The sequence below is a fragment of the Protopterus annectens genome, chromosome 9.part0 (genome assembly GCF_019279795.1).
Source record: "Protopterus annectens isolate FY-2018-M chromosome 9.part0, PAN1.0, whole genome shotgun sequence".
Classification (NCBI taxonomy): domain Eukaryota; kingdom Metazoa; phylum Chordata; order Ceratodontiformes; family Protopteridae; genus Protopterus; species Protopterus annectens.
This window is the reverse complement of record NC_056743.1, coordinates 1,234,270,970-1,234,283,442: the sequence shown is the minus strand read 5'-3', so window position 1 is coordinate 1,234,283,442 and position 12,473 is coordinate 1,234,270,970. Positions and strand designations below refer to the sequence as shown.

At 42.8% G+C, this 12,473-nt stretch overlaps 1 protein-coding gene across 1 annotated transcript in view; it reads left to right on the top strand.

Annotated features, from left to right (window-relative positions):
- LOC122810644 (carbohydrate-responsive element-binding protein-like) overlaps positions 1-12,473 on the top strand; it is a 672,712-nt gene that overhangs the window by 92,726 nt on the left and 567,513 nt on the right. The window contains exon 3 of the mRNA XM_044082217.1: positions 6,804-6,934. Within this exon, the coding sequence (XP_043938152.1) occupies positions 6,804-6,934 (131 nt within the window). The remainder of the gene's footprint in view (positions 1-6,803; positions 6,935-12,473) is intronic.

The following is a 12,473-nucleotide window of genomic DNA, read 5'->3' as shown; positions in this document are numbered from 1 at the left end:
CCAAAAGCTGTTTGCTGAATTTCCTGTTTGCACTTAATTTTAAATCGTTTTTTCTTAAAACTTGCATATTTTCTGTCCTTGACCTAGCACTCTTGTGTGGGGTCATTTACTGCACTGTTATAACTTGATATTACTTGTGAACCTCTGCTATCTCTGTAAAAACAAAAACAAAAAAAAATCTTGCTTTTTCCCACTTTTCTGAGAGTTAAAAGTTCAGTTACAGGCTTGCTGTTCCTGAACTGTTTGAAAGTTTCTGTGAGGCCATTTTGCTTGGGCTGAAGGAGGGTCTCTGTGTTTATCAGTGGCAGTGACTAACATTGAGCAGCTTCCCTGCCCCGCAGAGGTGGTTACTGACTTGAAACTGTAGTTTTATTGGCCACTAGGGGTCATTTCCATAACTCCTTCATTTGTCCTCGGAGGAGTGGTTTAGGGCAGTGACTTGTGGTTTGTTGGCCAATTTGTGTCATTTCCTGTCTTTTCCAGCGCCCTGCTATAAAGCACGCTTTAGCGCGATTTAGCCGATTTAGCGGAGTTGCTACTGTTGCACACTAGGGCAGCGCCGGTTAAGCAGGTTTAAACTATTCGGGCTACCTAAAGTCCACTCTTTAAATTTTCCCTTAAAACTACCTTCCTCGAACTATACTACTGATCTAATCAGCGTATCCTATAATTAAAAGATCATCTCTACTTGACTCCAAGTAGACTATTCTCTATCTGTTAAACGTAGCACTTGCTCCTACAGTACTTATTACCTTGATACGGCACTCTTGTCATAGATAGTACCCCAAAAGGCAACCCCCATTTCTCGGTCACCCACGTCCCCAGAATCTTTTTAAAGTTTTTTTGTCTATTCCTTCTAGCATGTCGAGGGATCAGTTGCTAGTGTCCTCTCCTGCTCAGCTGGTGAACCTGGGAATATTGAGGCAATGTTACAATTGCCTCATGTACACAGACAACCCTCTCCTCCTCCCACAAAACACAAATACATGCGAGAGATGCAACTATACGGCCAAACTGGAGGCTGAGCTCTCTCAACATAGGACTGGCAAGACCAGTCAGGAGGAGAAGGTTACCACACACACTATAGACCCAGTCTCACATATTACCATTACAACCTCAAATCATACACATAAACACACAAAGACATACTGGAGGCTCTGATCAAAAATCTACCAAAACAGCAGAGGCCACCAAAGCAGACACCCAAACAACCACCACCTCAGAACACAACACCTGCAACACATAGACCTCACAGTCAGAGTGTCAAACAGTCACAGCCCTTAAGGCCAAACACAATGCCAGACACACTAGTCATTGGTGACTCCATAGTCAGACACACTGACGCCCGCCACCAGACTGAGTAAGGAGAAGGTCACAGTAAGCTGCCTGTCGGGCGCTAGAATCCGCCACATAACGCAAGCACTCAGGTCTCTCAACAGCAGGTACAAATATGATTCAGTCATTGTCCACGCTGGTGTAAACGACCTGAGACGTACCTCCTTGGACTACATGAAAAGAGACATTGAGGAGCTCTCTGATTATGTAGGCCAGACAGGTATGACCCTGACCTTGAGCAGTATCCTACCTTCACCAAGAATGATGCCACAATACAGAGATAAGATGATCAGCTTTAACAATTGGCTTAAACACTGGTGTCATTCAAAGGGGATCCAGTGTCTGTCTGCCTGGGATGACATGCTGGACAAGCCACGCTGCTGCAAGGGACGGCTTGCACCTGTCACCCTGGGATTCCGGATATTGGCAAAGGCTCTTGCCACCCCATAGTGCCTTTTTAGGCAAGGCTCAAATTCTAAACCTACCACCCTAGAACAAAAAAGGAAAAAACTAAGGGTAATGCTGCTCAATGCCAGAAGTCTAAATCTCAAAATGCACGCACTCGAGGCCCTTCTCAGTATGGAGAACATCGATGTCTGTGCTGTGACAGAAACCTGGTTCAAGGCTCCTGAGAGCACCCCAGCGCTATCAGGTTTTACCTCATATCATGCGTTCCGGCCCCAAAATCTGGACAATACCAAGAAAGGAGGGGGGGTATCCATATTCATCAAGGACACCCACACCTCAAGACTGGTGGCAACGCACGATGCATTGGAGACCATCCAGGTGCAATTAACCATAGGCAAGACTGCTCTGCAAATTGTAGCATGTTACAGGCCACCCTCACAAACTCAGGAACGTCACATGGCCTTCCTGAAAACACTAGAGGGGATAAATGTATCACCAAACACCATCATACTAGGTGACTTCAATTACCCTAATATAGACTGGGAACACTACTCAAGCCCAAACACCCTAGCCCAAAAGTTCCTGGAATTCATAAACTCAAATGCCATGGAACAACTAGTCACCATCCCCACAAGAGGAGATAACATACTTGATCTCATCATCACGAACATGGGAGCACAATGTTCAACACCGGAGGTGTACCCCTCACTGGTGAGATCAGACCACAAACTTATCTCGCTGGAGGTCCTCATCCCACCCCACCTGAAATAAAAAAGACCACAGTAAAGAACTTCTCAAAAGCCGACTTCTCACTTCTAAAGACTAGTGTGGTCTCCTTTAAGGCCCCCGAGCCGGCGGAAAACAGTACTCAAGCCGCTGAATCACTTACAAATGCCTTCTACCAGCACCTGCAGGACTGCATGGATAAGGCAATCCCAAGCAAAACAAAGACTCTTTGTACCAAAGGCAAGCGTCCAGTCTGGTGGACCCCAGCCATAAACAAACTCTACAACAAAAGGAGGAAGCTACTACAAGATAGAGCAAAATCCTTAAAAGGTAAGACACCCTTGATCACTATAAGTAAAAAACTAAGAGCTCTCATAAAATCATCCAAAGCAAATTTCGAGAGAAAATAGCTAAAGACTCAAAAGACAATCATAAGGCCTTCTTTAGCTATGTTAGAAACCTGGGAGGAAACTCCCAGATATGCTCAGAGCTAGTTCAAAATGATGTGAAGATTACTGATCCTACAGACATTGCCAACATACTGGCTGACAGGTTCAGTGCAAACTTCTCCCCTCCCCAAAAGGAGAGATATCTATACCAAACGATTGCAGCCCCCAAACATCTCCAGCGCCCAAGTGAGAACTGCTCTCTCCAAAGCAAAAAACACAGCATCCATGGGACCTGATGGTGTCCCCGGCTGTGTGCTCCATGAACTCAATGAGGAATTAAACCCACAGCTAGGACAGCTGTTTAATCAAAGTCTTACCTCTGGATACGCACTCCAGGAGTGGCGACTGCAACTGTGGTACCACTTCACAAAGGCGGTGCCTCCACTGACCCTGGAAATTACCGCCCATTAGCTTGACAAGCCTTATCTGCAAAGCCATGGAGAGGATCATAATGGACCTCATAAATAAAGACATAGGGAATTTGCAGACTTTGGATCCAACCCAGTTTGGCTTTGTCAAAGGCAGATCATGCCTTTTAAACTTGGTTGACTTTTTCGAAACAGTCACCAAAGCCATTGATGAGGGAAAGGCAGTCCATACAGCCTACCTCGATCTGGCTAAGGCCTTCGATACAATACCCCATTCGGGTATCATTGAAAAACTCATCAGCTTAAATGTCAACCCATACATCACAAGATGGGTTGCAAACTGGCTGAGTGACAGAACCCACAGGGTCAGAGCTGCTGGCGCCATGTCAGACTCAAAGCCTGTCACAAGTGGTGTCCCACAGGGCTCAGTCCTGGGCCCACTCTTGTTTGGCATCTACTTTTCTGAAGTACAAGCAAACACAGGAGGGTTATGGCTGACAAAGTTTGCAGATGACTGCAAACTGGGCCATAGTAGAAAACACATCTGACACAGATATCCTTCAGAAGGGTCTCACAGAAACGGATAACTGGTGCCAGAGCCACGGCCTAAAGTTAAATGCCAAAAATGCATAGTCATACCCTTCGGGAAAAACAAGGTTACCCCTAGCTACCAAATAGGTGGCAATCCACTGAGCACAGAAGAAGTTATCAGGGACCTGGGGACCCAGGTTGATAGTAGTCTGTCATTCGACACCCATGTAGCTAAAGTAGTTAGGAAGACCTTCTACATTGCCCACCTTATCATGAAGGGATTCTCATCTAGATCAAGGGAGGTCATAGTCTCCCTTTACTCATCACTCATCAGACCAATGATTGAGTACAATGCCCCATTCGGAATGTATCTGACCCGACACTTGCAGCAGCTGGAGAGGCCACAAAGTTCCTCACCAAAAGGATAAAGGGTCTCAAAAATCTGTCCTATGCTGCCCGACTGAAAGAACTCCAGCTCTATTCAGTCGCCACCGCTTGCTCAGAGGTGACCTTTGCCTAACATACAAGGCCATGTCAAACCCAGATTTGATGAATATGCTTCACCTCAAAAATCTAGATCCATCAGAGCCACAAGGGCGGAGACTTAAACCTTGACACGGCTATTAATAGGATGTGCTGGAGGGATAGATTCATCACCCAAAGACTCCCTATGCTGTGGAACAAAATCCCGGTACATGTGAGGCAGAGCACCTCGCTGGCCTTGTTCAAGAGAAATCTTGACCAATGGATGGGAGATCGCAGATATACCCCAGGGATTACCTCAGTGTCACTGCTCGACAGAGGCACAGAAAAATAATGGGTATAGTTCCCCATACTAAAGGGGTGGCGTAAGCCACAAAACGATGGGCTAGGCTTGTAAATGCCCTCGGGCAGATAGCCTAGTATGAACCTATGAACCTATGAACAAAAATGGTGTATCCAGCATTGCACTAGCAATTAAAATAAAGTTTCATATTACATATGTGTCACTGTGCAGCTGTGTATATGCATGTTCATGTTTTGTGTGTGTCGTGTGTGTGTAAGAGTGAGACAGAATTCTGTGAACTACTAACAGTTTAAGCATCAGGATAATTATTCTCTTTGGCTAGGAGCCTATAAATGGAGAGGTTTGCTGTCATGTATGAATGACAAGTGTACATTTAATTGAAGTAAAAACCCTGTGTGTCTTTAGCACCTAGGCCTCCTTCAGACCTTCACAATCACATATTTGGTTGAAGTCACCTAACATCAGCTCACTGACTCAGCATCTTTTTTTCCATAATTTTGCATCATTTAAGTACTGTCAGTTTCCTTTTCAGCATTAGTGAATTGAGCAAAATGGTTTATTTTTCTATATAATATTTCTTTTCAATTTTACTGTCTCCTCACATTGTCTACTTTTTTGGGTAATTAATTGTAAATATGCCAATTTTAATTCAGTCTCCTTCTATTGTGTCCACCCCAGCCTATGTTTTCCAAGGATCCTTTTCAAATACACTTATTAGTTATTTGTTTTGTCAATTAGCTTTGCTTAGTCTGTCTGTACATCTTCATGAAGATTATCTGCAATTTTTACCCCATCCTACAGCAAGATGATTCAAGCATCATCAAGTTCTTGACAGGCAGTGTCAGCCGACAGCAGACAATACATTTTCAGTATTAAGCAGAATAAAATATTAAGTACTTTCAGCTCAACTAAGCAAAAAGAAAGATCATATGACATGTCCAATGTAATGGGAAGCAGAGGGTTGCCACTTGCCACCTTTTCAAATGCCCAAGGTTCGACATTTTTTGTAGAAACGTGAGATTTTGCAGGAAAGAAACATACCCATGGGTATGTTTTATCGTTCCATGGCTGTGTAAATACAAAATCTTACAGTTTACAGCCAGAAAAAAGTAAGAAATGTAAGTTGCAGTTAATAAAAATAATGCGAGAGAGAGAGACTAATGATTCCAAACATTATTAAGTGAATAAACTCAAACATCTACATTTATGGTAAGTGTACACAACTGTACTTTTTCCACTCTACTGGGACAAAGCCAGTACTTGGATTGTGGTTGAAGAGAGTGCCAAGTGGTTCCACTAGGTCCTGTTTTAGACCATTTAGTAGGCAGCCTGGGATGTTATCCAGTCCCATAGAGGCTGTGTTTTTGGCCATGGAGAGTGAGGCTGTGACCTGCTATTTTGAGATACTAGGTATAGGACTGCTGACAGGTATGCTTTGGGGTATGTCTGATGGGGACAGCAGGGTGAAGTTTGCACCAAATCTGTCTGCTCGGAGGTTGGCAATGTCCTCAGGGTCAGTATGAGTGGTACTGTCCACTACTAGTTCGGCACAAACCTGTACCATCTGTTTTAGATTTCTGACATAGCTAAAGAATGCCTTGTGATTATCCTTAGCTAAGAATGCTAGTTTAGCTTTGTAATTGGCTTTAGAAGACTTTACAGGATATCTGATTTGCTTGTTCCAAGCTGTGGAGCGTGTCTCTCTTCTGCTGAGTCAGTTCCTTCTTGTTCTTAGACATTAGTTTATTCCTCTTGTTATGTAACCTATTTCCAGAGGTGCCATCATAGATTTCATATCTTGGTAATTAGCTTACTTATGATTTTTCTTCTTTCTTTCCTTTTTTTTTCTCATTTTGCTTTTGACAGCACTTGGTACAAGTTCCATTAAGTCCTACTTTGCATTTCTTAGTATCATCCATTAATTTTCATCAGAGTAAAGACTGCAGTACTTGTATGTTTTTACAGTTAGGAATGATTGATGAGCTGATCCAGTCATAAATAGCACTGTTAATGCATAGCAAATGTTTTGCATTTTTATGGTAAGTTGCTTTAAGTCTTTTTACATTATGGGGAATGTTTGCCACACTAAAGAAGTTGAGGAAGCACAGTACCTGGGAAGACATGCCAGTGCTTCCTAAATTAAAAGTCCTGTCTCTCTCATCATATTCCAGTAACTACTTTTTTCTTTGTCTGTGTCAGAACATCAGCAAGGCTGCCCTGTTGCAGAAGTCAGCAGAGTACATCAAGTGGCTGCAGAGTGAGCGTCAACACATTCAGGAAGAGATGGAAAAAGTGCGGAGTGAAATCACAGAACTGAATAATACAATCAAGTGAGTCTGGTTGGCATTCACTTTTCCTGTCCTGTTATCTGCTGTTAGTGATTGATTCTTGGATGGGATACTTTCTGTATGCAGTCTTCAGTCTTGAATTGCCTTTATAACCTGACTGAGTGTAACTTTTATAAAACAGTCAGCTGAAAGCAGATGCGTAGCTTTCATTTCTTCTCAAAGAAATAAAAGTAAATCAGGTTGCTCTGGCTTCATCCCACATCACAAAGACAGCCAGCAGGTGAACTGGTGATCCTTTAAGATGCCCATAAATATGTATGTGAGTAATTGTTTATGTGCCCTGCAACAGATAGACTGGTATCCTGTCTGGTATTGTTTGCTTTGCCTTATAAGTTCCTAAATACCTACTGAGATATTGATCTGTGAAGATCTTAAGAATCCTAGCCTTACATTCTCATGATATTTTTTTTTGTCCTTCTATTTTGTGTACAGATAACACAGAGAAGGGCAGAGCAGTGATTGTTAGGGACATTTGCATATTTCCCGTGTCTGTGAAGGACAAGGATGTAAAATGGGGGTGAATTTGCAGTTACCCATCCTTTCATCCAAATTGTTTGAATAAACTGAGAAGTACTTTGCTTTCTGTGGCATGGAAGACTGTTCCATAGAAGTGTGATTCTCTGTGATACATACTTATTGCTCCAACATGTTCCGTTTGTCAGAGAAGAAAGATCCATTTAGTGGGTGTTTGTGTCACCACTGGACTTGTGAATGTGCAATAGGTCTGACAGGATAATTTGTTGTGGGTCTATACTTGAGGCAGACATTGCCTCAAGTATAGCTTGTATGGTACTGAGAAGAAGGACAAGGCTTTGAGATAGTCTGCATAGTTTTTATTCTTCTTGAATTCCAGGATCAACTCTTGTACAATCCTAAATTGGATAAGTGGGTACTAAAGAATGATTGAATTTGGCTTATTGTTTTAGTGCTTGTCTTATTTAAATTAAGATATTAATGCTTCTTGTTCTGCATATTGAAATTTAGCATGTGCTATAGGAGTTGTGTGTTATGAGTTCACTGGTCATGATTCAGAATAAGACACATATCAGTCAATTTCGTCTCTCTACAATTTTTCTAATTTTCCCTCCTTATTTTCTTTAGTTATCTGTCCATCTCTTCTTTTCTTTCATTTTTATGTCTGATTTTTGTTTTGATATTTTTATATATTGGCTTTTTAATTTTTTTTCCTCCTACTGTCACCACCTCTGTCTTTCTCCTGCTCATTTCCTTTCACCCTCTTTCAATTAATTTCCCATTTTTTTTCTTATTCTTTGTTGTTTTGTCTTCCTGCTGGTTTTGTTTCTCATTAACCTTTGAGTTGTCCTCATATTTTCATTTAGAAGGTTGACTTTTATTCATGCAGTAGATGGATTGGACACACTAAAATTGGTCATAGTTACGAATGTGGAATGAAAGAACTGCTGCAGAGCTGAACGTTGGCTCTAGATGATGTCATTGTTGATGTGATACCCTGATCCCATGTGCACAAATGGGGAAAAGGGGGTTTTGGATGGATGCATCTGATCATCAATGTCACTGCTGCAGTAACCTTTGGCTACTTTGGCTGTATTCTGCAAAAATCAACCAGTCTTCAAAAAGCTCCTCCCCTGACACTTACACTCTTGACTATTGATTGGCTATCTCCTTGGAAGGAAATAAGCAGTTGTGGTGTAGACAACTTCAGTACTGACTACCTCAACTGAATGCAGCTCTGACCCTTCACAGGACCCAGCAACTGGTTACAGGCTTCATTCCTACAGAGGAACCCTTCCACACAGAAACTATTGCTTTTTTTAAAATATTTTTCATGTACTTTTTTTTCTGAAGAATACTAGCAGTTTTTATTAATATCAGACATTATTTGTCAGAAACTGCAATTTTTAGAAACGGGTTTGTAATTCATTACTGAGGCTGTTGTGTGAGAATCGTATACTGCTTTTGAGACATATTAATGGATGTATAAGGATTTAAAGATTCGGGAATATTTTTATGTACTTAAATTGGTGCTTTAGTGTTTTGGTGCTTGTGTACACTTTTGACAACTTATCTTCATTATTTTACTGCTTAAGATATTTTGCTTGAAGGTGTTTAAGCACTGATAAGTGCATTTCAGGGCTAGAAATGTATTTTACGTCTGGTGTTTGTGTACATTTCGTTGCAACTTACCTTTTTTACTTCACTGCCAGAACTAAAATAGAAATTCACCACAAAAAGAAAAAGCCAGCGATTTACATTTCCAGATGTTTAATAAAAAACAAATGCCCAATATAATCAGTCTCTGCAACGTAAACGGCTGCTTTAAAATTGCTGGTACACACGATAAAATGTCCTTCCCAAAGTTGTCAATGCAAACACAGCATCATATGGTAAAATTCTGTTATGCAGACTCCAAGCAACACACCTTTGTAACTCCACTAGCGCCTCTGCTTTTCAGCCATTACAGAGTATACTTGATGTTCTTTGTGTTTCCCTGTTGCAGTCATCACATTTGGGTTCATCTGCTTACAGGTAGCCCTCAGCCTGATTATCAAAGTCTTGGGTCCTGCGTCGGTTGCTGCCTCATCTTCCATAACGTCAGGTAGTCAGGGGGTATAAAGCATGCAACCGACGCCATTACATCAGTCTTTCTTGCCGTGCAATGCCCGAAGCAGAAGCAGTTCACAAGAGCCGGTCAGCCGACTCCTGAAATTTTCATTTTCGAGTTTCAGATCTGAAGTCTTCAACTAAGCTAAGTACCCTGTTGTGGATCCTTTTTCTTGCTTTAAACCGATGTCAGTAAAAGTTAACAATTGTATTTCTTGTGGAAAGCGAATACCTCATAAAGATTTTCATTCATACTGCATTCCTTGCTTAGGCCCAGACCACGACGTACCTCGCTGTCGGTTTTGTGCCTTATTCAAACCTCGTACTATTCGTCTGTTCATTTTCGCATCTAAATACTTTGGCACTCAGTTCAATTATCCAGAAATGGTTTCGGTAAGTCACCGACTACCGACATTCTGAAAAAACGCAGAGCTAAAGACAGAGACAGACCGCATAGGTCCAAAGCTGCCGACGATGCTTCTCCTAAGCTAGTCGCCAGTTCGCCGGTACTCGGTGAGGTGCTTTCACAGCCCCTGATATCCACTACTTCAGATTTGCAGGCCTCTACAGAGACCCATTCGGAGTCCGGTATGCCACAGGATGCTTCTTCAACTGTGGAACCTGTGGATGTGTCTACCTTGGATGGGTTCGGAGCCGCTGTGGAGGCACCGGCTTCTGAGGGTGTATTCAGGCCTACTGACTTGCATATTAAACAGATGCCATCTTCTTCTTCAAGGCCTAAAACTCGATCCATGCCCAGAAAACCGACACCCAGACTGCATGGTCAGGCCCCCTATGCCTAAAAAACAAATAAGAATGGCTAAAGACCTTATTACTCTAATCAGGGGAAGCCACCCTTCTCCCTCTAAGAGACCTAGGACTGATTTTCCTTCTGATTCTTCTGATCAGGGTTCTGAAATTTCTGTTTTCTCTGATGACCAAGATTTACCCTCGTCTGTCTATGAGGATTCTGATGCAGAGGACTCAATTCCCTCTGCTTCCCCTCCAGAGGATTTCTCGTTTGGTGAACTCTTGCATACTCTTAGGGAGCATTTCTGCTGGGAAAGTCAGGATTTCTCTGACTCTAAAAAGAGGCTTAGGGAATTATTACTCCTGCCTCAACACAGGCCTTTAGCTATCCCTCCTGTACTGGACATTGTAGATGATGCCTTCTTGGAATTCAGCCTGGCCCCTGAAACTTTAGTTCCTGCTCCCAGAAAACCTGATAGGTATTATAGGGTACCTGACTCTCACAAGTTCCTTTTTAAAAATCCTACTGCGGCTCCTGAGACCATTTACAGGGACCCAAGGGCATTAAGGCTACTACTACCAAAAACTCTACCCCCTGTGATGGAGATTCCAGGGCGCTGGATAGATGAGGTAAAAAGGTATACACTTCTGCAACTTTGGCCATTAGGGCCTTAAACTGCCAGTTTCATATGTTAAAATATCAGCAGCATATTACTGGATTGCTTAAACAGAAAATGATGTTGATTCCTGACTGTGCAGAAAATAAAGAATTACAGGATTTAATGCATTCTGCTGAACAAGTTGGAAAACATACTTTGCAATGTGGTTTTGATTCATTAGAAGCGTCTTGCAGGACTGCTGTCACTGGGTCTGTACTGAGAAGACATGATTGGTTTAAGGAGCAATCTTTGCCATATCATGTTAAAGCTAAATTACTGGATGCTCCCTTAAACCAAGACAGTCTGTTTGGCAACAAAGCAGTAGTAGTACTTAAAAAGATGGAGGAAAAAGCTAAATCTATGCAAACTGTTAAAGATTTCCTGCAAGCACAGCCTCCCAGATTTAGTAGGCATTGGCCCTCTTAAGAATTGGTCCTTTCCTGCCTTTTCCAGGCCTTCTCAGTCCAAACCCAGAACCAGCAGAACATCCAGCCTTCAGTCCCAGGGTAATCAAATGTCTAAGCAGTGGGGGGCTCCCACTTCCAAAGCAGGGAGTAGTAAGACTCCCCCCTGTGGTAAACTGTCTCAATGACTTGACTTTAAACCTTCCAAGCCCTGCTCAACTGACTGTTCCTTTAGGGGGAAAGATCCCCCTGCATGCAAAAAAATTGGAAACTCATTACCCAGGACAAATTGGTTTTAAATATAGTTTCCCAAGAATACAGATTCCACTTCCACTCCTTACCCACCCCAAGCGGTTGGCCAGACCTACCCCCAAATCAGTGGGTAGAGGCTCAAAAGCAAGTTCTCTCTCTTTTAAGCATCAGGGCTGTTCAACCTGTCGCAGAAGAAGAATAGGGACAGGGTTTTTACTCAAGACGTTTCCTGGTACCCAGAAAAGACCATTCCTGGCATCCTATCCTGGGCCTGTCTATCCTAAACACATTTATGGTAAGCCCAAAATTCAAGATGCTAACTCTCCATCAGTTGCTTCCCATGCTAGGCAGAAATGCCCGGTTGGCAACACTGGATTTAAAGGAAGCCTACCTGCACATCCCGGTAAAGGAATCTTGCAGAAGATACCTATGCCTCAGAGCAGGCTACATGCACTATCAGATGTTCATCGTGTTTCACTGTTGCAGTCATCACTGTAGGGTTCTTCGTGCCGGCAGGCAGCCCTCGGTCGGCCAGAATCCCAAAGTCTGGGTCCAGCGTCGGCTGTGCTGTCACCCTCCCTGACGTCAGAGCACCAGGGGTACAAAGCTCCCAGCCGACGCCATGTTCTCCAGTCTTTCTTGCCGCATGGTGGAAGCAGTTCGCAAGTGCCGGTCAGCTGACTCCTGCTATTTTTGTTGCTTCATTCTGAAGACTGACTTCTTTTCAAAGCTAAGTACCCCGTTGGGGAAACTTTTTTCTTGCTCCAGACCGATGTCAGAAAAAGTTAATAATTGTATTTCATGTGGGAAGCAAATACCTCATAAGGATTTTCACTCTTACTGTATTCCTTGTCTAGGCCCGGACCACGATGT